The sequence below is a fragment of the Larimichthys crocea genome, chromosome X, assembly GCF_000972845.2.
Source record: "Larimichthys crocea isolate SSNF chromosome X, L_crocea_2.0, whole genome shotgun sequence".
Taxonomy (NCBI): Eukaryota; Metazoa; Chordata; class Actinopteri; family Sciaenidae; genus Larimichthys; species Larimichthys crocea.
This window is the reverse complement of record NC_040020.1, coordinates 31,391,158-31,415,689: the sequence shown is the minus strand read 5'-3', so window position 1 is coordinate 31,415,689 and position 24,532 is coordinate 31,391,158. Positions and strand designations below refer to the sequence as shown.

At 40.6% G+C, this 24,532-nt stretch overlaps 1 protein-coding gene across 2 annotated transcripts in view; it reads left to right on the top strand.

Moving 5' to 3' along the window:
- The window catches only part of cacna1ab (calcium channel, voltage-dependent, P/Q type, alpha 1A subunit, b), a 166,818-nt gene that overhangs the window by 121,945 nt on the left and 20,341 nt on the right, over window positions 1–24,532 (top strand). For both annotated transcript variants that reach the window (XM_027282430.1, XM_027282431.1), the window contains 16 exons: window positions 638–649; window positions 3,367–3,466; window positions 3,867–4,027; window positions 4,515–4,652; window positions 5,286–5,487; window positions 5,584–5,748; window positions 6,138–6,248; window positions 6,617–6,700; window positions 11,957–12,073; window positions 12,166–12,231; window positions 12,444–12,541; window positions 12,711–12,861; window positions 13,343–13,470; window positions 14,191–14,287; window positions 22,079–22,184; window positions 22,562–22,669. In XM_027282430.1, the coding sequence (XP_027138231.1) occupies window positions 638–649; window positions 3,367–3,466; window positions 3,867–4,027; window positions 4,515–4,652; window positions 5,286–5,487; window positions 5,584–5,748; window positions 6,138–6,248; window positions 6,617–6,700; window positions 11,957–12,073; window positions 12,166–12,231; window positions 12,444–12,541; window positions 12,711–12,861; window positions 13,343–13,470; window positions 14,191–14,287; window positions 22,079–22,184; window positions 22,562–22,669 (1,844 nt within the window). The remainder of the gene's footprint in view (window positions 1–637; window positions 650–3,366; window positions 3,467–3,866; window positions 4,028–4,514; window positions 4,653–5,285; window positions 5,488–5,583; window positions 5,749–6,137; window positions 6,249–6,616; window positions 6,701–11,956; window positions 12,074–12,165; window positions 12,232–12,443; window positions 12,542–12,710; window positions 12,862–13,342; window positions 13,471–14,190; window positions 14,288–22,078; window positions 22,185–22,561; window positions 22,670–24,532) is intronic.

The following is a 24,532-nucleotide window of genomic DNA, read 5'->3' as shown; positions in this document are numbered from 1 at the left end:
GTCAAAACATTGTGCAGGATCACAGTTTAAACAAGTGGCCAGAGTAGTGGTCACATCTGTAACTGGATCCTTGCAGACAACCTCTTGGTCTTATAAAAATCAATTGAGGTAAAGATCTGGAGAAATTAATGTAATGATCTAACAGGATGCTAGCCAATAATCCAACTCTTAGCTTTTGCTGTGAGAGTGTAAAGTGTGGAAATCACCTCATCTAATAACAAATTTGAGAGATAGGTATGTAGATATTACATCCAGTTGTCATAGAGACATGGGTCATGGATGTGGGAGGGAGTGGTTGAATGAGGGGGAGTGATGTGTCTATCTGAGTGTGTATACTGTAAGGGGGGGGGGGGTTCTAAGCAGATATGGCCATCATGTTGTCTTTCCTTCTTTGTCTGTCTCTCATATGGATATATTTTTTCCTGTTTCTACCAAACCCCCTCTCTTTTGTCTTGTGTCTGTCTTTGTCGGTCTCTCTCTCTATCAATGTTTGTCTATGTGTGTGTCTGTGTGTCTGTCTTTCTATGTGTTTTCCCTCTTCTTCCTTCCCTTCTTCCTTCTCTTCTTCTGTCTCTGTCTTTCTTTCTTTCTTTCTGTCGCTGTCACTGATTCTCCACCCTTCGGTGAAACTCCACAGGAGCACCACCCGGTAAAGTTCTTCCTCTGTCCTTCTCCTTCCCCTCCTGCTCTCCACCACCGGAACAAATTGGCTTCTCTCTCTTTCTTTCTTTGTTCTTCTGATCGTTCGCACTCATTCTCGCCGTACCGTACTTTGTCCTATTCTTCACATCACTGAAAATCATCCAAGCACCAAAGTCGATACGTCAATAGGTTTCATTTAAAATCGTTAAATTGATGCCTATGATTTGTTTTGTTTTGTTTTCTGGAAGTAACATTATTCCACTCCTCTGAAAATTGGCACCAAGTGATACTCCATCCACAATCTCTTTAGTCTTTTTGTTATCAAACATTCATGTGCCGTAGGCTTAAGAGGTGAGAATTTTTTTTGTTTTATGCAGGATCAGGCTCTTGTCAGCTTAAATTCTTCCTCATGTTCAGTGCGTTCACAAATTTCACCCAAAATAAGGCTACTATACTGTGTTTATCCCAATCCTCATAGATGCTGCATATATATTAGCGTGCCTACCTCCTGCTCTTTTACGGGTCAGGAAAACTTGCTGCCTGTTGTATCATTATGACCAAAAATACAGTGCTACCTCAAATAAAAAAAGCTTGAGTGTAGGTGTGTTTCTACATACCAGTGAGTAGATGAAATGTAATCCACGAAATTGTAAGTGTATGAGTTTAAAAGCGTATCAAATGCCAAATAAATTGCAGGGCAGTTATTATTATTATTATTATTTAATATCAACCTGCCCAAGCGAATGTTACACCCACATTACTGCCAATGAAAATTAGCCTTTTGACTAAATCAGGTATATTTATCTCACTGGGTAATGCTGTGTAGCAAGTAAATAACGTGATGAGGCAGCAATCCTTTTAATCCATACCTGTTGTAAAGACTCTACTGGAATGTACACTTGTACATATTTGATTGGTCATGATGGTGCATCGCATGAACCCATCAAACCCTGCTGTCCTGACGTAGAGATCTCAGTGAAATGAATGAGTAGTCTGCCTTAGGCACCCAACACCATGTTCAGCAGTATCCAAAATAAAAGCTTTCACTGTTGGCATCTATTGTAGATATTTAAACAGCTGCTACGCTCAATAAAGGATGAAAGTATTGAAGCCTTTTACAGCCACCTTTGAGTGTTTGATACTCCAAACATAGATTTTGGTGGAGTATCACCACCACAACAGTCAAACATATTTTTAATAGGGGTGACAGAAACAATACATGATACATACTCACACTTTAAACGTGAGACTCAAAGAGCCGTTGCCCTTCATTATGCTAGAGTGTGCGTGCGTGCGTGTGTGTGTGTGTGTTTGTGTGTGTGTGTAGGGATGTTTTTAATTCTTAACACCTATGGCCTTACTGGGCTTTACTCTAATACTCTCAAGCTGCTCTGATAGAGAGACCTCAGTCCTACTCAACTTCAAAGGAGGAAGGCCTATTGATTATCGATTGAGTCTCACTCTCTTGTGCGCACACACACATACACACAAACCTCCATACACATACACGTATAATTTCCAAGGCTCAGACTCAATCAATCAGCCTTGAATTGAATTGTCTTACGTTTTCTGCCACGGGAACTGAGTTCATAGTTAAAGAGCGAGCCTTGATGGACGACCTCTCTTCTGCTCAGGCTTGGCAGGCGTCCAGGCACCTCCTGCCTTGTGTTTTTGAAAATGGCCCATCCACTTACAGTAAAGATCAACTCGGCTATTTACTCCCTTGACACCCCAATTTTTCCTCACTGATATTGGTTTATGGGCGCACAAATCATGAGCAGAATGTTCACTTATGTGGTTCGGGGAGGAAACAAGCACATTAAAACACGTGACTGAAGGAGTTTTTCTTTCGGCCCTAACTCGTTTCCTCCGGTCACTCTCATGGCTCGTTTGACACTATTGGTGCAACGTGTTTGTTCATGTTACGACATGTGATGCCGTGTTCTGAAAGCGGCATCACATGTCCCAAGAGTCTTGCATAGCCTCTGTTTCCTGTTTCCTTCGATTCAGGTCGCAGCCCTGACCGAAGACATAAAAACATCAGGAATCAAATGAAAGGAAGCTATGTGAAACCTACCAGAATCAGTTCATTTAGTGTTTCCAAATTCAGGATTATATCAACATAATCCTAGCCATGTAGTACTTAAAGTTCACGCTTCATTTGTCCACATCTAAAATTCCCATTTCTTCCGAAGAACCGAACAGCGTGTCACTGAAAAAGAAAGAAAGAGGTTTGGCTGGGCACTCTGCCGAGAGATGCCTGTCGATATGGAATGAGTGAATGTCTATTGTATAATGTTGATGATTATAATAAATGATGATGCTGCTTCTTGATGTCCATGAAACCAAACGGTCAGGCAACTGATCGCTTCTCCTCGCACCGGTTTCATGTTGGACGTGCACTTAAAAGTTTCTTTTTTCTGCAGAAGAGACTCTAAGAGCTTTGATTGTCCACACTGACGCAATGTACTTTGTTTTACAAGAGTACTGCAAGTGTCATATCATGTGTTGCTTTCACTTACATTGTCTCTGTAGAGGTTAAGATAAATAAATTCAACTTTGAGAACATACCCCTCACCTCCACCTCACCCACCTTTTTAAAAACAGTTCATAAATAGCAGAGGGTGCAGTAAGAGCCCCTTGTGATTGTTCCATCTTGCCATTCCTCCACTCTGTTTTCTTATTCTCTTCTGACACTTTTGTTGCTCTTTGGCTGGACTCTAGGGGGAGCAGCAAGGGCAAAGATATCAGTACCATCAAGTCCCTTCGTGTGCTAAGGGTGTTGCGACCTCTAAAGACCATTAAACGGCTCCCCAAGTTAAAGGTAGGAGTTCAGCAGGTCTGTCTCATCTCAAAGGTTCCTCTTAATGTGGCACAGAAATAAAGCCTTCTTCTGCAAGCAGGACACAACAGGTGTACCAGTGACTTCATTAAAAGATGTGGCTTTTGTTATATCATATGATAACATTGGAGTCGCTGAAGTAATTGTTGAGATTCTTAAATGTGTTGCATTGCTAGAAATATGTCCAAAAGGTCAAAAGATAATCAGTCAGAGACAGTCCAGGTTGGACAAATTTATTTGTCTCTCCTAAACATCAATAACAGTTTACAGGCCAACTTCAGAGGTCATACTAAACCAATGTTTTTCTTTAAATCACCAGCACTGACATCACCATTTGTTTGGAGGTTGCTTGTCTCTAAATGTCTCCATCTCTGCTCTGCAGGCTGTGTTTGACTGTGTGGTCAATTCGCTGAAGAATGTGCTGAACATCTTGATTGTCTACATGCTCTTCATGTTCATCTTCGCTGTGGTGGCCGTGCAGCTTTTCAAAGGCCGATTTTTCTACTGCACGGACGAATCCAAAGAGTTTGAGCGCGACTGCAGGTTTGTTCAGAAACACAAACGATCAAAACAGTGTGTGCAATACAAAACTCTTTACCGAGCACCATTATGTTTTTCCATTAACTTTGTATTATTTATACTTGTGGTATTATTAAGTACCAAAACTTAAAATGTGGATTTGAACTTGAGGGGGGAAAAAACACTTGTGCAGATGCTGCCACCTAGAGGAGTGTGTCGGGAATGTTACTAAATAGTGAAAAAAACAAAGGCCTGTGATGAACTGGCAACCTGTCCAGGGTGTACCCCGCCTCTTGCTTAATGCCAGCTGAGATCGCTCCAGCCTTCCCACTGCTCTGATAAGGATAAGTGGTTACGGAAAAGGAATAATTTAAGAAACAAGTATTGTGTACAATACAATACTTGTTTCTGAAATTATTCCGAACAATCCTGGTGCTTTTCTGCACTTCCATTTATGGATGTTTCTACTGATTGAGACGTGTCTTGTGTTTCTGTGTGTGTTTTGCTTCAGGGGCGAGTACTTAGTGTATGATAGAGATGAGGTTAAAGCTCAGAAGCGGGAGTGGAAGAAGTACGATTTCCACTACGACAACGTGGCTTGGGCCCTGCTCACCCTCTTCACTGTCTCCACTGGAGAGGGGTGGCCGCAGTGAGTGGGATGCATTCACACACACGCGCACACACACACACACACACACACACACTCACACACACACACACACACCTCTGCACCTCTTAACATAATAGACTCTCCAATTATAGATCCTACTTACAAGCTGTCATTACTGCCATTAATGTGTGTAATTACAGATTGTAATTGTATGGATAACAGTAATCTTGATAAAATGTGTCATTTCTAACTACTGCTATGACCCAAAAGGTCAATATATTATAGAAAATAATAAAACTAAATATATATATATAGTATTTTTCTATTTTGAATTATAAAATATTGCCTATCATGATTCTGGTTAAAATATCTAAAAATATCTAATCAAAGAAATCAAATTAAATCATAAATGTGAAGCTGAAACAACCTGCAGTGGATTAATTACATATTTCTTATCAATAGTTAAGCTTATTTGAGAATTATACATTTAAATACAGAATTACACGGTAAATATTAGTGAACACACGTCATCTTTTACATAGATTTGATTGGAGTTATTTAATAAAAAGTTGATTTGTTAATCTAAAATCATATAGAATATTAATGCGTATATTTAAATTGTGACCACAAACCAAACTCATTTTCTATGTCAATTCTCTCTTTCTCTTGCAGGGTGTTAAAGCACTCAGTGGACTCCACCTATGAGAATCAGGGCCCTAGCCCAGGTTATAGGATGGAAATGTCCATCTTTTACGTGGTGTACTTCGTTGTCTTCCCCTTCTTCTTCGTAAACATCTTTGTGGCTCTCATCATCATCACCTTCCAGGAACAGGGGGATAAGATGATGGAGGACTATAGCTTAGAAAAGAATGAGGTGAGGAGCAATTCAGCCTTTTTTCAGATTTCTTTTTAAAGCATCTTAAAGTAATGTAACTGTAACTCTTCTTCTCCTATCCTATCCTTTTCTCAGAGAGCCTGTATAGATTTCGCCATCAACGCCAGGCCTCTGACTCGCCACATGCCGAAGAATAAGCTGAGCTTCCAGTATCGCATGTGGCAGTTTGTGGTGTCGCCGCCTTTCGAGTATAGCATCATGGCTCTGATTGCGCTCAACACCATCGTCCTTATGATGAAGGTACTAACTGCATTAAGTGAAAGGTTATTCACTCTGCAGTGTCCCTCAGCTGTATACAGCAGGCTCCTGCCTGGTGAGGGTTTACCAAGTTTACTTTGTCAAAACCAACACCTCATTTAGACTTATTTGGACTGTTGACCATAAACTTTTCATGACACTGGCATCAATGGTTTCTGTCATTATCGCCAAACAAGTTTAATACTAAAAGAGATTCAGACCCAAATTATTTACCTACCTGTGCTAGAGGTACTTCTCTCTTTTAATGAATCGAGCATTCTGTTTGTATTGGGAAAAAGGTCTGTTGCATAACTAGAAATCTACACTCTGCACACTTTTCCTCTTTCACTGACTGCTCTCATTCTTTTTTCATCTTTTTTGTGTGTCTTCAGTTTGACGGTGCGTCACTAACGTACGATGATGTCCTGAAGAACCTCAACATCGTGTTTACCACCTTCTTCTTCATGGAGTCAGTACTTAAGATCATCGCTTTCGGCCCTCTGGTAAGAACTAAAAAACACAACTGTAAAAAGGTCTAGAAAATATGCAGCACCTACACATATAATGAATGCACACTTATTCTAGGTTGACCCAGTCTATATGCTTCAGTGTTTCATCCGATTATTCATTTATAAAGCAGGTTATTTTAGTAGACAGATCTAGAGCACGTTCTTCCTGTCCCTGAAAAACCAAGAGCACACCATGTTGCACGCTACCAGCCTCTTTTCATCCTGTCTCCAGGGTAACCATCATCATCATGGTCCTTACTGCCCCCTGGCTGCGGTTCCAGGAGGATGCGATTAGCTATCTTTACCATCTCTATGTCTTCTCACTGGGCTAACATATCTCACTTTTCTCTCTCTCCCAACAGAATTACTTCAGAGACGCCTGGAACATTTTTGATTTTGTCTCCGTCCTTGGAAGCATCACTGACATATTAGTGACAGAACTAGGGGTAAGTGCTGTGGTTGGTTTTTTGGACAAAAACAAACTTGTTGGTTGCAGCTGAACACTAACTGATGATTTGTCATATGGAAATGGTTCAGTTGACTCAAAGGAAAAATCAGCCTTGCTGTCAATCGATTTTCGTTTTCTCAGTAAATATACATTTTATATTAATTTACAGGGGTCACCCAATATAAATATACCTACTCAAATCCCAAGTACAAGCATAACATTCACACCAAATCATGATTTGTATTTTACCTGTATGTTTATGAGTTACTTGGGGAAACTTAGAGACAGACGCTAACTTTATTTCACAAGCAAAATATATTCAATGATAACTTTTTTCTTTAATGATTCAAGGTAGATTATAAAATTGTACATAAAGTCTGTATTTATCTATACCATCTCTACCCCCTAAAACCACCAGGTAAGGTGCCAAAACCAATATATTGTAGTTTTAGACTGTTTTCCTTTAAGTCAATTAGTTGAGACCCAAACACCAGTGTCCATCAGACCATGTAGACACACTCGGAGGTGCGCCTGAAAGACTTACAGTGGGAAACAGCTAGCATGGCTCTGTCTAAAGTCAACAAAATCGATCGAACGTTCACAGTAACTTCCTGAAGTGTCTGCTGGTTGCCTGGCAACCATAAGACTTTAGAAATTCACTGCTCCTGGCCAAGAAATAATCCCACACAAAACACAACTTTTTTTTTTTTCACTTTGGATTAAAGAGGTAATTCTTTGGTGCTGGTAGGTGGATTTTGTTACCTTTGAATAGAGCCAAGCTTAGTACTTCCCTGTTTTTCTACAGGGAAGATTTGGCTACAACAGAGTCATATTGACCATACAGACATGAGGGTGGTATAAAACCTTTTAACTAGTCATTTAACAAACACAGCATCTTTTCCTTTCAATTTAATCTACTTGTCTGTCAGACTGTAAATTGTACAGGCAGATAAATGTAACTATACCATGCAAATACCCGATGGTCTGTGTGTGTCTATATGTTCGGTGTACATTATGTTATGGAAGGTTTCATTCTGAAATCAATTCAGAATAATAATGTTTCATATTATTTATCTGGTAATTCCTTTTTCTGAGAATATTTTGTATTTTCCTTCAAATTTCTTTCTTCACAGTTTTATTGGCCAGTCCTAGATTGGTGTTTAGCATTTCTTCAACATGAGAGGTCAAATAAATATTCATATTACAGCCCATGTACAATAGTTAAGTGCAACTGGAGAACAGACATATAGAGTCTGATGTTAGGGGTTAAATTTGTACCATTCACAGATTGTGCCTTTAATTTATTAACTGTTGTATGCAAACACACTCATATTTAACTGTGATTTCGTTTGTATGTCTAAAAGCATGTCTGTGTTTTATTCTATACATAGAGCTTGATATGATTATAGATATAAGACTCAATATTTGTGGAATTATTCACAATTTCAGTCCCTCTCTGTTGTCCAGCTATTGTATATCTTTACCTAAACTACACTAAATAGCGTGTTGCATCCAGGTTTCAGTTATGAACTCTCTGTCTCATTAACGTTGACTATATTAGCAGAAAGGGTTCTAATTACTGCAAAACAACTGTGTTTTCAGATGATTAAAGACACCCTCTGGCCATGTTGGAGGTCCTAAATTTAAATCTTCTATCTATTTATCTATCTGAACAGACATTAAATGACATCAGCACTGTTATCACCAGTGTGCTAATCATTTCAGACATCTGATTGATTCCTTGTCAGCTTGTAGCAGCTAACCTGCAAGTTGAGCACAACTGATCTTTGCACAAGCAAGCTCGTCAAGTAAAATCTAGTGTTAGTATTGGCTAATAATTAGATGTTGATATTGACAGGTTGCTTGGTTGCATAGTTACTTTGTGGACAAAGCAAAGAACTAAATTTTTCCAAAAACTGAACCATGATATAACATCAGTCCTTTTGACTTTTACTCTGGTGACTGAGTTGCAAGAGATCCTACAATTTAAATAAGGAGAAATGACGGCTCTGCACACAATGATATAGCCAAGCTAAGCTTTTGGTCTCTAAATTTTCATCAGTTTCGGACAAGGGAATCCCATAGATTAAAATGACATTCAGAAATGCAATTCACGATTGATGTTTTTGTTCTTATTTCCAACAAACTCTAAGAAAACAAGCAAGGATAATGGCAATATAAATACAGCTTTTAATGCTAAAACTAACCGAATAAGAGAGCTGGCATCAAAGAGGGACTGAACTCACTGAACCCAAATCTTTCACTAACTGTTGTTGTTGACTTGAAGTTGTGTTTCACTGCCTTTTTAATGACACCCATAATGATTCCGTCTTCCTCTTCTATCTCTTTACATGCTTTCTTTAAACCTCTCTACTTTGTTGGCGACTTCGCCCCTCCCACTCCCTCCTCCTCTGATAAAATCCATCCAATCAAAATGCACTATGAAATCCTTCATCGTGTTCTCCATCCGTGCTGCGCCATGACATGTGGTGGTGGTGCTGTGATGATGATGATGATGATGATAATGATGGTGGTGGTGTGCATTTCGCCCCATGCCTCTGCCCAATAAAACACACGACCAACCCCCCTACTCCAAAAAAAAAAAAATTGTCTCTCACCCACTCACAATGTACTACAACTTTTAAAAAAAATTAAAAAAACAAAACAAACTCCCTCCCCATTCATCTTTCTACATCTTCGCACATGTAGAATCTGGTTGGTTTGTAATTTATCTCTCAAAGCTTTCTGCTGCATCCTCATTGGTCATGCGTACTCCCAACCCATTCCTTACCCCCAGTCACCTGCTCCCCCATGACCAGTCCTAACTCTCGACCCCAGTGCATGCGCTTTCTGGATGATGACCTTTGTACTTGATGATATAGACAAGTTCATTTTAAATGAAATGCATTTTTACATAACAATACACATTATTAGATGTGCATTTATTTAAGCAGAAAACCTAAAGTTACCTAAACAAATCTGTTTTGCACATGTAGAATATGCAATATTTAATTTACTCTTACTTTGATGTGTAGAAGCTTCCTACTCACAGTAATAATGCTGCATTCACGTGCTCCTTCCCAAGCTGGGAAAATAGTTATTCTGACTAAGTGAAACAATACCTTGATAGCTATTTCCAGTCTTTGTGTGACAAGGAAGAGCACATGAAAACTAAAACATTGCTTTACTTGACTTGTTATCAGGATTGATAAAACAACTTCTATAACTAAATAACTCAATAACTAAGTAACTAATTGAGATTACTCTACATGGACAGCAACCAACGGTTACAACCTATTATATCAAAAATCACATATATAATATGTGAATTATTAAAGTTTCTTAGCGTCAACCCAACATTTATTTTCACCTGCCATGTTTCTGCGTAATATGACATCAACTTGACAAGTCATGGACCAAACATTTCGGCGACTTTCCGAGTTGTTGGTCCAACTTGAGTTGGTTTTCACAAGAGTCGGGAACTAGTTTTTTCAAATCTTCCGACACCACATGAATGCAGCATTAATCCATCCCAAAATCTCCAACATTCCACAAATTTTCCAGCCAGGAGAATGTACCTGTTATACAGGCTGCTGGCAACAGTTTTGTGCATTAAATGAAGTATACTCCTCACAGCAGGGAGAGTGCCAGTCCTCTCAAAGATCACATTTAATTAAAGTGCAACAAGTTAACATAACATTTAATATTCATTTCATACTTTCTGAACAACTGAATAAGTGAATGTGTGAATCAGTTTACGTTGTGCTCGGCCCCAGTGGCCCCCCTACTGGTCTGCATGTAGGCCAGTTCTGTCCTCAAAAAGTATGCTGCCATGCCAAGCCATGCCTGCACCGAGGCTGTTCGCTAGTCCCTCCTTCCTCTCCCTCTTCATGTTCCTATTCCTGCCTTGCCTGTCAACCACACAATACCAGGGAGTTTGGCTGTTGTACATTACATTATTCTCTCTGTGACACTGTAAAGAACCACCGACAAAAGTCAGCCATACATTAGGCTGAACCACCATGGAGCCTTAGTGGTTAAGGGCATTTTCACACTTGATCTAAATACTTGAGTTTTAGCTTCAGTCATTTAGTCGAGGGACTCATAACTTCAGGATTGTTTTCACACACACACTTGACTCACTCCAAACTATTAATTGGTGTCCTCAACAACACTCGTCCCACCAAGTTTTGCATCACCAAGCATCAAGAATAGTATATGCTTTCTTTCATGACTGTTTGCTGGAATCTTAATCACTTCAACCATAAAGAAACTATGAACTCAGTTTGTGTGCGACATGTCACAAATCCAGCAGCACTTCCTCTATTGCTACGACGCCAGAAAAAGAAGAATGGATTCACATTATTACAACATACAAACTTAACATAACAGCATTTTTTCTTGTTGTAAAATTTTAAAAAAGAAAAGTTTCTACGTTTACATTATACCTTCATACAGATCCGTTTTTCTTTTTCTGGCATGGCAACAGTACTTTGGATTGTACCCAATGAGGGATGTGTTAATGTGTCATGTAGACCTATATATAGCATTGTACATGGAGTTCAAGTTTTAAACCAAGTGTGAAAAACGCATCAAGCTTATCTATCTCAGATACAAAATGGCTACTGTACTCTGGAGATGAGATGCTAGATTTTGTAAAGGAAACGGCATAAAGATTTTTTTTGTTTTGTTTTGGGTGTCACAGACAAACTAAGCCACACTCTTTGGGCTACAAAGAGTGTCTGTGTGTTCGTATCCTTGTGTGTGTGTGTGTGTGTGTGTGTGTGTGTGTTTGTGTGCGTGCGTGTGTGCGTGTGTGTGTGTGTGTGTGGCTGACAGGCACAGTGCACTGTGCTCCATCTTGTGTGGCCTGCTTGTCCCCCAGAGATCAGTGCATTTGGTTCTCTTAAAAAAAAAAAAAAAAAAAAAGCGTTCTGCTGTACCAGATTGGATGATGACCTTTAGACTCTTTGAAATATGATTTTCCTTATTTCCTTCCTCTTTTTCCTTCTTTCGTCTTTTCTTTGTCTCTCGACCTTTTCTCTGTCTTTCTCTCATTTATATTTGTATCTACCGAGAGCCATTATGTTTGCAGTTGGTTATGTTTTATTGGCTTTGATTACCCCCTCCCCTATCTCTCTCTTTATCCTCTCTTTGTTCCGCTGTTGTTTTTGATTTTTATGTTTGGTAGAGGGAGGTTGTGCAGGTGTCGTGTGTTCAGTGTAGCTGACTGTGGTTTCCCTCTGTACTGTAGAATAACTTCATCAACTTGAGCTTCCTGAGGCTCTTCAGAGCAGCTCGTCTCATCAAGCTGCTGAGACAGGGCGAGACCATCCGCATTCTGCTGTGGACCTTCGTCCAGTCCTTCAAGGTATTCAGTCATTAACACGTATAATGCACATATAGTCACAGTACACTGAACAGGTGTAACAAATATTTTCTCTCTTTCCTTGTCTCTGCTAGGCTCTGCCATACGTGTGCCTGCTCATTGCCATGCTCTTCTTCATCTATGCCATCATCGGCATGCAGGTGAGTACGTCCTATCTGTCCATTTGAATTCTGAATCTGACATGTTTTGTTATGTGTTTAGCATTAATTGTACAGCTGGGAGCGTGTAAAATCCAGTCCAATCACCACCAAATCATGTGGTTACTGCATTGTTTCAGTTTTACCGTCAGATTGGAGAATATACAGTAATATTTTTCCTTGTTGTGGTTGTTATCTTTTTCCACTGTCTATAGTTGTTTGGGAATTTGGCACTAGATGAGGAGGGAGAGAGTGCCATCAATGAGCACAATAATTTCAGAACCTTCATCATGGCCCTAATGCTGCTGTTCAGGTGAGTCTTTTAGCTCCTCTTTCAAACATAAATATGAGAATGTAAAATATAATCCACAAGAGTAGTAGTGTTTGATTAACTACATTACATTACAAGCACATTACTGTCAGTTAAATGCTCTCTTAGGTTTCTGCTCACTCTTTCATGTTTTTTGGTTTTCCTCATGCAGAAGCGCTACAGGTGAGGCGTGGCATGAGATCATGTTGGCTTGCCTGGGTGGTAAAGACTGCGACCCGGCCTCAGGGAACACAGGACCCGAATGTGGCAGCACCTTTGCCTACACCTATTTTGTCTCCTTCATCTTCCTCTGCTCTTTCCTGGTGAGAAAAAAAACAACAAAAAAACACAGAATGCCCCTTTAACCAGTTCAATTCATCTGTGTGAATATATGTGTATTTTTATAGATTGAATCCAATTATTTTTTCCTTGTTAGAAAACAGCATATTTGTATTAGTTGTTGGAAACCAGTGGGCATACATGAAAACCTCAAGTTAATAGTATATATTTATCAAATGCTGGGCTGTTTTTTTAAAAAGAGTTCATGCTCCTAATTGAAGATGAAAACACTTATTTCACTCAGATTCCTCCGTTCTACATCTAGCAGTAGTCAAAGTCCACATATTCCCTGCCTACTGCATTTCTTTGGCATATTAGTGACAAAAGATGATGTGTATCAACATTAAGGATGTTAGTAACAAAGGCAATTCACCAATCAGTCCCTGATTTTTTGTTTTATTTTCTAATTAAACTTTGACAAGAAAAATGTTTGCTATGAGTTTGTATATCTGATCCTCGTTCCAGATGCTGAATCTGTTTGTGGCTGTCATCATGGACAACTTTGAGTACCTGACAAGAGACTCCTCTATTCTGGGGCCACATCACCTGGACGAGTATGTAAGGATATGGGCCGAGTACGACCCAGCTGCCTGGTGAGTGATGCACACACACACTCATACACGCACGTTGTAGAAGTCATGCAGAAATACACACATGAAGCAGCAAACACAGACACACAAACTGTACTGTAGAAAGAAGACACATGTGTAACATAAACCTAAGTTGGCAAACATTAGATGTGTCTACAGACATTTGGACATTCTTATGCTGAATGCAAAGTTACTTTTAACCCCTGACTTTCTCTCCCTGTCCCAAAACGGGGCAAAGACTGTCTCATGATCTCATCCAAGAAGTGTTGATGATGCAACAGGATCTGCATCATGTGATGATCTGCATCACAGATGATGTTAAAAGTGGGTCAGTTAAAGCTGGCCTGTCTGAGCAAAGAGTTGTCCAGCTTTCTCCCTGTCTTTCTCTCTGAACTTTTCTGCCTTCTTTTTTCAAATTGCACAATTTGTGCCCAGTTGAGATGAATGTAACGCTCTCCTCTTCCTCTTCTCCCAGCTGTAATGTGTATGTGTGAGCATGCAGGAGAGGAAGGTGTCTTACACCTCTTTTTTCTCAGTGTAAATGAATGCTCTCTCCTCTTCTTCCTTTCCTTTTTCTTCTTCTTTATCATCTTATCTCCTCTTTTTCTTTCTCCACTCTCTTTGTTTCTCTCTCTTTCTCTCTCTCTCTCTCTCTCTCTCTCTCTCTCTCTGTATTCTGTATGTTCCCTCACCTAACCTCCCCTCCTTGTATTTTTCTTGCAGCGGGCGCATACATTATAAGGATATGTACAGTTTATTGCGAGTTATCTCCCCTCCCCTGGGCCTTGGCAAGAAATGCCCACATAGGGTGGCCTGCAAGGTTTGGACCAAACCCCTAAAGCACAAACTTAAACGCAACCTGCTCGCCTTTAAGAGACTGGAATGAATGTTGCTCTTTATCACTTTTGAAACAAATTTTTTCCTACTTTAACTTTTTATTTCATTTGGTTTGATTCTTTGGGTTTGCATTATTCACTTGTTTTAATCTCATTTCACCATTGAATCATTTTTTTTTGGGGGGGGTGGTTCTGTTGTATATGCATTCTGACATGACAATGAGAATGTTTGGGACAATGCAGAAATGCGCACACACACACTCTTGCACAGACACACACACACACACACACCAATAGCGGTGTGTGAAGCATGAGGTGGTGCACTGCACTCGCTATTGTCTTCTGACTGAACGCTGGGAAAATGACACTGATGTGTTCACTTTTAATTCAGTATTATTAGAGTCTAGACTCCAGTCAGGCATTGTCTTTTATTTCTGCTTGCTGTCTAATTTTGCCTGGGCAGAAAATGGTCAAGCAATGTGCATTGTTCTTGTTTGAGTTGGGGTTTGGGTGAGGGAGGTAGTGTTACTTTAGTACAGAGACATGTGCAGAGAGGGCTTGGTCGGAATACTGCCACCATGCCAACCCTCATAGCCGATAGCTGGACCAGTGTTTTCCAGCCATGTGTCATCTCGGCTCAAGAGTCTGTAGGCTTTGATTATAGTCGCTCACACTGCTAACACGAGTTAAACCAGCTGATGTCAGCTGATGTTGTCTTTGATTAAAATGAAAAACTGCAGATTCTGGTGCCTCCATTGCACATGTTTGTGAATCACTGTGCTAAGCGCACTGTAATACTTAATTAAAAAGTGGCTTAAAGCTACTATGTGTAGATATTTCTACGTGATTATAGATTCATACTCCGATGGCTGATTTGTAGTAATCCTGGCGAAACAGTCTTTTTTTTTATTATTACCAATGAAAGTCATAATTAGAAAAACCTACACATAGTGGCTTTAAAGACGCAAGGTATCAAAATAATTGTCAGGCCTGTTACAAGCTCTTCATGAAGAACAGTGCAAAGGACAATGCACACAGTGTCCCTTGCACTATAAAATACATAATTAGTCCAAAAGTTGTGACGCATTGAGCAAAACTTGCACCAGTTTTAAGCAGCTAAAATGAGCAAGTTATTTTCTGTAAAAGGAAATCAAATCTAGAATTTATGAATCTTCTGTAGCTTACATCTTCTTTTTAAGATGCCTTTTTCTGTACAAGAAAACCACACATTTCTTTTCTTCTGCCATTATTATGGTAGTATAATACTCGCACTGACTTTGCATTAGTTCCTCTGAGAGCGATTGTTATGTAAGCAGAAAGCTTGTGTATCCCACATGCTTGTCTCTGCAAGTGAAGAGTGTAACAGGCCTTGTGGTAACAGTTTATATTCACTGTTATCTGAAATACTATAATAACATGGCCAAACCTGCTCTGTCTGTGGCTCTGGTGTATGGGGGAAGAAGGAAAGGGACAGGGTGTGTGTGTGATTTGGGGCAGGGACTCTGGACATAAAAAAGTATTGTGCCCACCAGGTACCTCTTAATATCTTCCTGTGTGGACAGATGCTCGTGGGAAGAATCGTCGGTTGTGACATTTGCGTTTGCGTTGCTGCAGCCTTTTGTCTCTTTGACATAAGAAATGGTTAAAGGGTCATTTCACCCAAATCATAAAAAGTATACAGATATTTTAGAGCTTACCCCTAGTGATATCTAGACATAGCACCCAGTTTCAGCTGTCTGTGCTGAAGTTTTGAGACATGGTTTCTGTCCCTAACACCTTGTTCGGTGACATATTTCTGGTATGTGTCAAATGTGTCAGGTGTCTGTTAAAACTGCAAGTTACAGTTAAAACAGTTTTTATATTTAAACTTATGTTCAACTGAGCTTAGATGCTTTGTTGGTTTTATTTCATTTCTGCATAATGAACAAATAAGTAGGATAAATCATTCATCATCACAATTACATGAAAAATGACAAATACAAATAAACACATTTATAAGAGACTAGAGGAGTAATACAGTAATAATAATTAATAAACCAATTGTTTTTGGTTATGTTGAAACACATACTTCCACTTTTTAATTTATTTTTATTGTAGATTGTTATGCAATATCTCCATGCCATCTACTACACCATCCAGACTTCCTCAAGATGGATTTCTCTCAATTTTTTTGTGGTATTAGTTGTACCTCACAGTGATTGGTTCAGTTTTTGAAGTGGAGACAGAAACCTCATTTGTAAATCTTGGGCACACAGAACTAAAACTTTCTGCATAGCTAGTCACCACGGGAGGTAAGTACGTGACAAAACATGTTTTTGTGATAAGGGGGGAAATGACCTTCTAAAAACCAAGACCTAACTGCTGGCACTTTTGAGGGTATCCCTGCCCTTCCTGTCATCATCAGGAAAGGCTCCCATGAACATCTGGATACACAGCTGTAGGCAGAGGTTCCTGGTGGACACGCAGCCTCAGTAACGGACTGCATTGACTTGTCATTGTAACTCACTTCGATCTCTGCAGCGGTGCTTTTCTTTGCCTGCTAGAAGCCCCGCTGCCAGTTCTATCCGAGCGACGAAAGAGGGCAAAGACCACAAAAAAAAAAAAAAATCCCAAATCCCCTTTTCACCTCGCATAGAACGGTACTCAACAACTAACTAAACTAAATAACACCTCCTCCAACCCTCCCCACCTTCCCCAACCTTTCTCCCACCCTTCTTTCCTCCCCCCTCCTCTCCCTTACTTTATGATATACCAGACTAGAAGCCACGTAACACACCCCCTCGTTCTCTCTCTTTCTCTTTCCTTCTCTCTTTGTCTCACCACAGCAACCACATATCCACAGCGATCAAAACAATAACCTCTATGTATTTGTTTCCCTCCCTCTTCCTTTCCTTTGTTGGTTTCTTTCTTTTTTCTCCTCATGTATCCTCCTCCAAACACACCTCTGTGCGTCCTTTCCCCTTCGTCCTTCCTCTCCCCACCCTACATTGTTTTTCTTTTCTTTTTTCTTTTTTTTTTTACGTCGTCCGTCTTCGTTTGTTCTGTCTGTCGTGTGTGTGTGTGTTGGCGTATGGATGTTTGAATGCACGTGCGCATGTGATGTGTGTGTGTGTGTGCGTGTGTGTCTGTTTGTGGCCACTCCAGCGGCCGGATCAGTTACACAGACATGTATCAGATGCTAAGACACATGTGTCCGCCGCTAGGCCTCGGGAAGAGGTGTCCCGCCCGGGTCGCCTATAAGGTAGACTCGCCCCCCACCTTACCCCTCCACCCACCTCGACCACCACCCCACCTCCTTCTGTCCCTCCCTTCTCCCATCATTCCTCTATTCCCTCCTTTATCCCATCCCATCTCCGTCCTTAAACCTCCCCATCGCTGGGGAGGAAAACCTCTTCTCTCTGTCCTCTGTTGAAACATCCCAGTCCTCCTCCTCCTCCTCTTCTCCACCTCCCTCCTTCCCTCTCTACCTCCTCCCAGCGGTGTTCTCCTCATTGTCTGTTAGTGGTGGTTGTGGTGGTGGTGAGCGCTGTCCTCTCTTCTCTCTCTCCGACCGCGGGGATGGAGGGATGGGCTTTTGTCGTGCAGTGAAGTGAAGTGATAGTGGAGTGGTAGTCAATCCTCTTTCTTTTATTCCCTCCCGTCAGGCCGCAGGAGTAAGGGAACGGAGGAGGCTTTGCTAGTCCTTCTGCAACCTGCACGGACGCATGCACATACACAAACACACCCACAATCCAGTCAGACAAACAGAGACAGAGCACAGATCTGACAAAGAATCTCCCTTTTTACAAAACAAAGGAACTCTGAATGTAAGAAAACTTCCCTTGACAGTTTTTAAATTGATGTTTACATATTTTACCATACTGCATCTTGCAGTATAAGTACATCCTAAATAAATAAGCTTGTACAATACTCCTGTCTCTACAGTTGTTTTTAAACAATATAAAGATTTTTGGAATAAACTAATGATTTAAGGCAAAACATGTGATACTAATTGTATAAATAAAATATATAATCTGGATTTGAACTACATTTTAAAAATAACATCCTGTAAATGATGTCAAGGACCTCAGGAATGGAGTAATTACTGATCATCTATGTGAGCATATGAAATTATGTATGCTACAATGTGAAAAAAATATAGTTTACACAAGCTATTTTCTCAAAAAAGAATAATAATTTGTCCTTGTGAAAATCTCTAATATAAAAGGCCAACATACAAACAACATCTAAAGTGAGATTATTTTAATCAGGATTATAGTCACACAGTGCAACTATTTGCTTACGATGCAGGTACAGAAGGACCGGCAAGGGTGTCTGTCTTCAGTCCTCTGCGTCTCTTATTCCTGTGGATGGCACTATAGTGCACACATACACATGCCCACATAACCACACGCATACACACTGTGGACATATAAATAATAATAATCCATTATAAAAATGAGTAGGAAAAGTTCTGGCCCTTCTAGGTTTTTTTTGGTTTTTTTCCTCTTTTTCAAGATGCTTTTTTGACACCCAAGGAAACTTCTGTGTCTTTGGCTTCTCTTTGTGCCTCAGACCACCCTTGGTAAAGTTTTGAGTCAAGTATTTCAGCATCCGCTGTCTCTTTGTCTTGTTGTCCTCTCTTTCTCTCATCCTCAGCGGAGTTATACTCTGTCTATCCTCTCTGTCATTCTCTTTCTTACTGACATCCAGATATGATTTGGTGCCGTAGGTGCTTCAGCAAAGACTTCCAATAATCTTGCTTGATCATGTTTGTTGAGGTAGAAACTTCTGAACAGTAGCGCCACAAACACAAAGATCCTGTCATTGCTGTTATTATTTTCATTGTTTTCCTTATACCAAAGTAACACTCATATTTTTATTTGAATCAGATTTTCATTAGCACCCAAAAGGTACTGAGGTTTAATACCGAATCCTACCTAGATAGAAATCCTTTCTCTAACTTACCAGGGACATTACCTGCTTAATAATATCAAATAGTCTTACTGTGACAAACTGAAAATATCCCTTTGTCTCGCCCTTACATACAAGCCTGTCACTCATTATGTATGATGAGCAAACAGGATGATTTAGATCAAACAACACAAACTTAAAATGATTGAATCTGGGTGTCAGCACCCCATTCACCCCTGTCTCTCTCTTTCTTGTTTTTTTTCTCTTCTCCTTTCTTCTTCTCTTTTACTCTCCTCTCGACTGTCCTGTCTTTTACTCACGCTCTGTCAACTTTCTCTTTCTCTCTCTCTCTGGCATTCTTCTGTCCTTGTACCTTTTATGTCCATTTTGTCTGTCAGCAAACTACATCCATCTTCATTCCTTCATAGCATCCCTCTGTCCATCTAAGCCCACTCTGTCTCTACCTTATCTGTCCTGTCTTGTATTTTCTTCAAAATGTCAACCTGTATTGGCAGTGCCCCGCCCCCGCCCCCCCATCACATACTTCAGCCATCAAAGTCTTCCAGTATTCATTGATACAGTTTCACAGAAAAAGTCCATTAAAGGACCTTTTGAGGTCAGAATATCCTGATGTTTTTTTTGTCAGAGAGGGGAAGGTTAGATGTCTTGAACTATTTTGACACTGAGCACTGTTAATGCTTAGGCAAAGTTCTTGATTTCCCCTTTAGCGGACACAAGGGCTCACGCTTAGTGGAAAAAGTAGTTTTGAAAAACGTGTATCGCTACGACAGCTTGTTTTTTTAACTGACCTCTTCTCAGGAAACTTATGTCAGTGTTGTTTTTAGTCCTCGTCTTTATCTCTTGTCTTGTTGTAATTTTCAGCCTCTCTATTCTCTTTCCTTTCTATCTACACACGCACACACACACACACACACACACACACACTTTGTTCCTCTCTCTGTTAATTCAAATTGACCCATGTTCTCTTGATTCTTCTTACTCTTTCAGTGTTTTCACAATCCTCCTCTCCCTCCTCATTCTCGCCCTTCCCTTTTTATCTGTAACTACATCTCATGACCAAGCTTAGAGCCACCTAGTTGAACTTAACTAACTGCTGTCCCTACCATGTGTCCCCTTTGATAGACCCCCCTCACCTTACCCTACAGTACTACTACTATAAAGTCTGGTTGGTCCAAAACAAAAACAGAAACGTCAATCATCTCTTTTTGATCTTCTCTATGATTTTTTTTTCTTCTTTCAGGGAATGCCACAACTCTAATCCTTTCTAACTTTGACAACCCCTTAAGACACTGCACCCGTTTGGCATTGAGAGAGATCTTGACTTGATATGAAATATTACCATCGCTGTCCAATTTGACATTGAATAAGGGAACCATTAATGTAAAAAATGTACAGAGTGAAAAAAAAAAGATAAGATATGAATCTACCAATCAGTAGGATCAATCCTGTTGGATTGAGGATACTCTCTTTGCGCGGATGCACGGCTGCTTGTATTGTGAAAGTGGGTTTTGAGGGAATTCCGGGGGGTAGTGGGCTGGGTAGGTGGGAAGAGTTGGGGCTTAGACAATGAAAGTGAAGTTAAGGCATGTTGCATGCTCTGTGTGTCCGGGTTTGTGGGAGTTTTCTAGGGGTGTTGTGTGGTGTTGCATGCAATCCTCGCAATCTGTCGCATGGCTATGGGCGACATCGAGCCTGCCTGGTCTGCCTACTGTCTGCCGAGCGCTGTGGATGTTGGCTGATGCCCTCCGCCTGCCACACACTTGGCTTTGGGCATGCCCGACACTCGCACACACTCAGGAACACGAGCACGTACACAATTCCACCGCCATCGTACTGCCGTGCTTGCTATCGTTAGTGCCCAACGCTCATGTTCGTAGGTAAATCTGATGGATGCCAACTGGTTGGGATAGGAACGGCAAGCAGCCCCAGCTGGCCCAGCTTGTTTTCGTTCTATCCGCAGGTTTCTCCATTGGTTTTACCTGGTATAGACATGTAAAGACAGGGAACCTCCTTACAGGTAGGGGGAGCTCTATAGCAGATGCCTCAAATAAAACAACAGCAGTCTCCTGAAAAATTGCAGAATTACTCCAGTGATACTGTTATTGTTCTCCAGTCAACCTATTTTGTTTCCAAAGGACTCCAATTAAGTGCCCTTAATTGCAGTCTGTGCAAATAATTGTGTGTAAGTGGACAGGGAGGGATGTTGGGGTTGGAGGGGGTGGGGAGGTTGGTGTATGTGTACTGTTCTCTCTATATATATCTATATGTGTGTAACAACATAGATGTGTAAATGCACCAATGCATTCACACATTTAGGGAACATGGGCACAGGTTGGGTCGGAGGCCATTTTGGCTCCGATTGTTCTTCCTTGTGGTTCTCGGCTCTCACAGTTGCTTAGCAGCAGATGGCCCTCATTGGATAGCTGTGCTGTCTTGTAGAGTATCATTGGAAAAACAGGAGACGCAGAGTCATTCATCAAGCTAAAGCTCTTGCAGTTGAAAATACAGGCACTAATATAATGTGCAGCTGACTTAACACTCATCAGTCCTTACACATTTATCACAATGCCTCGACTTGAAATTCACTGACTTGACTTATTAGGTTGCATTGATCAGATCTGTACCTAAAAGAAATATAGGGACACCTAGTTATCCTCGCCTTAACCCTAATCTGTCTCAGGGAACATTAAATAAAACCTGGACGAATGTAGTCCAGCTCTAATTGGCTGTTGTCTATGGAGCTCTTTCAACCCCGAACCCCAACCCCTCACCCCCACCCCTTTCCCGGAGGTTCAGGCACACCACACTTGAGCAAAGACGCATACCTTTCTCATCCTCTCATCCTGACTGGCTCTCCACAGAGGCTGCTGCGCATGGATCTGCCGGTTGCCGATGACAACACAGTGCATTTTAACTCTACCCTCATGGCTCTGATCAGGACAGCACTGGATATAAAGATTGCCAAGGGTACGGCCTTAAATAACATAAATAATCCATTTACTGTTCATCTGAGTTATTTTCCTGTTTGACATTCTTGGGTATTCCTGGGTAATCAAGTATGACTGTTCACTTCTAGATCTCTGTCTGTTTCTCTTCAACAACTCTTGATTACTGTAGCAAATTCTAACACTAACAAATTACTTTCTTGTTTTGGGTGAACGTGTACATGTGTGAATGACGAATTCTGAATTCTTTTGGCCTTCCTTTTGGTCTGTACCTTCTTTGCCTCATGTGTATGCGTGTGCGGTGTTTGCATACGTGTGGATGTATGCATGTGTGTTTGTCTGTGCGTACAAATGTGCGATGCGTGTGTGCGGGTGCCTTGGGTTGCGGGGGCTACCCAGGCGGTGCAGACAAGCACCAGATGGATGCAGAGCTGAGAAAGGAGATGATGGCTATTTGGCCCAACTTATCACAGAAGACACTGGACCTGCTGGTTACACCACACAAGGGTAAGTTACAAAAAAACGGACCATAGTGGTGTGTATGTGTCCGATCACCAACTCACCAAGAGGACAGCTTCCACCAGCCAGTGTCATTCACTGCTTCGCATCTCCTGATCAGGCTACCACAGCAGAAACACACAGACAGTACATACATACATACACACATCAAGCGACAAAGACATAACCACTTACTGGCTTTCCACCTGAGAACAAAGCAATTTGTGTTTGTTGGAAGGTCAGCCAGACATACTATTGCAACACAGGTTGTACTGGTAAAATATTTGTTGTTAGGTCTAATGCAATTAATAACTGCTAAGCCTTGAGGCTATACCAGCTACTAACAGACCCCAACATGTGCTGAATGTCTTGGTCACCAACACCAAGAAAGGTTGAGGGTCTACCTAAACCCTGGGAAGCTGAGCTTGCTTCCTGCAGCATTGCACGCCACATGGTTGCAGGCAAGGCTCCTCTTGCTTGGCTAACTGTGAACTGAGCTTGCCATTGGTTGACAAGATGCAGATAGACAATAAAGGAAAAATACTTTAGGGATGAGGTATATCATCCATCATGGTCTCAACAAAAAGTCCCTTGCTCATGTCTCTCTTCTCTCCTTTCTCCCAGTCTCTTGGTGTCTATGTTAGACCCAACCAATTAACAGAACAAATGACAACCTATGAATGTAACAGTACCACTACTGGGTAGTGAGTCCAGAACTCTGCAATGGTGGCTGGGAATTTAGTTCTTACACCACCTGTGTACCCTGCTAGTCATTTTTTAATAAAATTTGGAAGTACTGAATTCTTGCTAAACAGATATTTTTCCATCAATGATCAGATAGCCGTTTTTAAAGTTTAGACTATCATTGCATCTTGTTACTAATTGGCACAAATAGTCCCTGCATCATCTGTGCTTACAATTAAACATACCACACAGGAATGCACTATGCCATACATGTACTGTAGACACACCAACACACACGTGTACATGGACACACATATACACATGTACAGAACATATGGACACAGTAGCACACACACCTGCACTTCTGATTTCTCCACCCATTCAGTCAGTCCTGGTATCAGGGGGTGCCTGCTATAGAAGATCCTCTATAGAAGTCTTTTCACTACAGGAAGAATTTAGTAGCAAATAAACTAAAATATATATATATATATAATATATTTATACGTTCATATAAAATGATTGTGATGAATGACTGCTAATGAATACAAACTAGTATAATCATGCATGTTTAGCATACCTGCAAGTTGTTTGGCTAAACGCATGGCAGCTAATAATCTATGAAATATGCATTGTAATGTCTTATTGCACAGTGATAAGGATAAAATAAGATATGTGTGGTCATATCTTATCACACATTAATATCGGTTTTGAAGCTGAAGACTTGTAGCCATGCCACTTTGAAAATGGCACCACTCATTAAGTAAGGAAGTTATCTACGAGGTGAAGTTATTTGATCAAAACAAAGCTCAGTATTTTTCTGATTGTAATTGTTTGTTTTTCATCCAAACTCTGGGGATACATATCCAGAGTTTTTAGAAAAAAATTGAGCTCCTGTTTTCCAGGTACCATTTGAGGTGTCAAAGGTTTTCCTAGTGAGGTGGCTACCTAGTCCTCAGCCATAGTATTATGTCTAAAGATGAAATATACTCAGTTTTTGCCATGGTTAGATGATAGCAAAGTAAAAAGAGAATGTTATGATGTATAGGTACAGCATCTGCCTGTGAAAAGACTAATGGCTTTGTTGTGTTAATAATTGTGTTGTAATATTGTATTTGTCTGTTGTACACCAGCAATTGAGCTCAGCTCTGTTTCAGTTGAGGCTTCACAGGGAATGTTTAGACCAGTGTT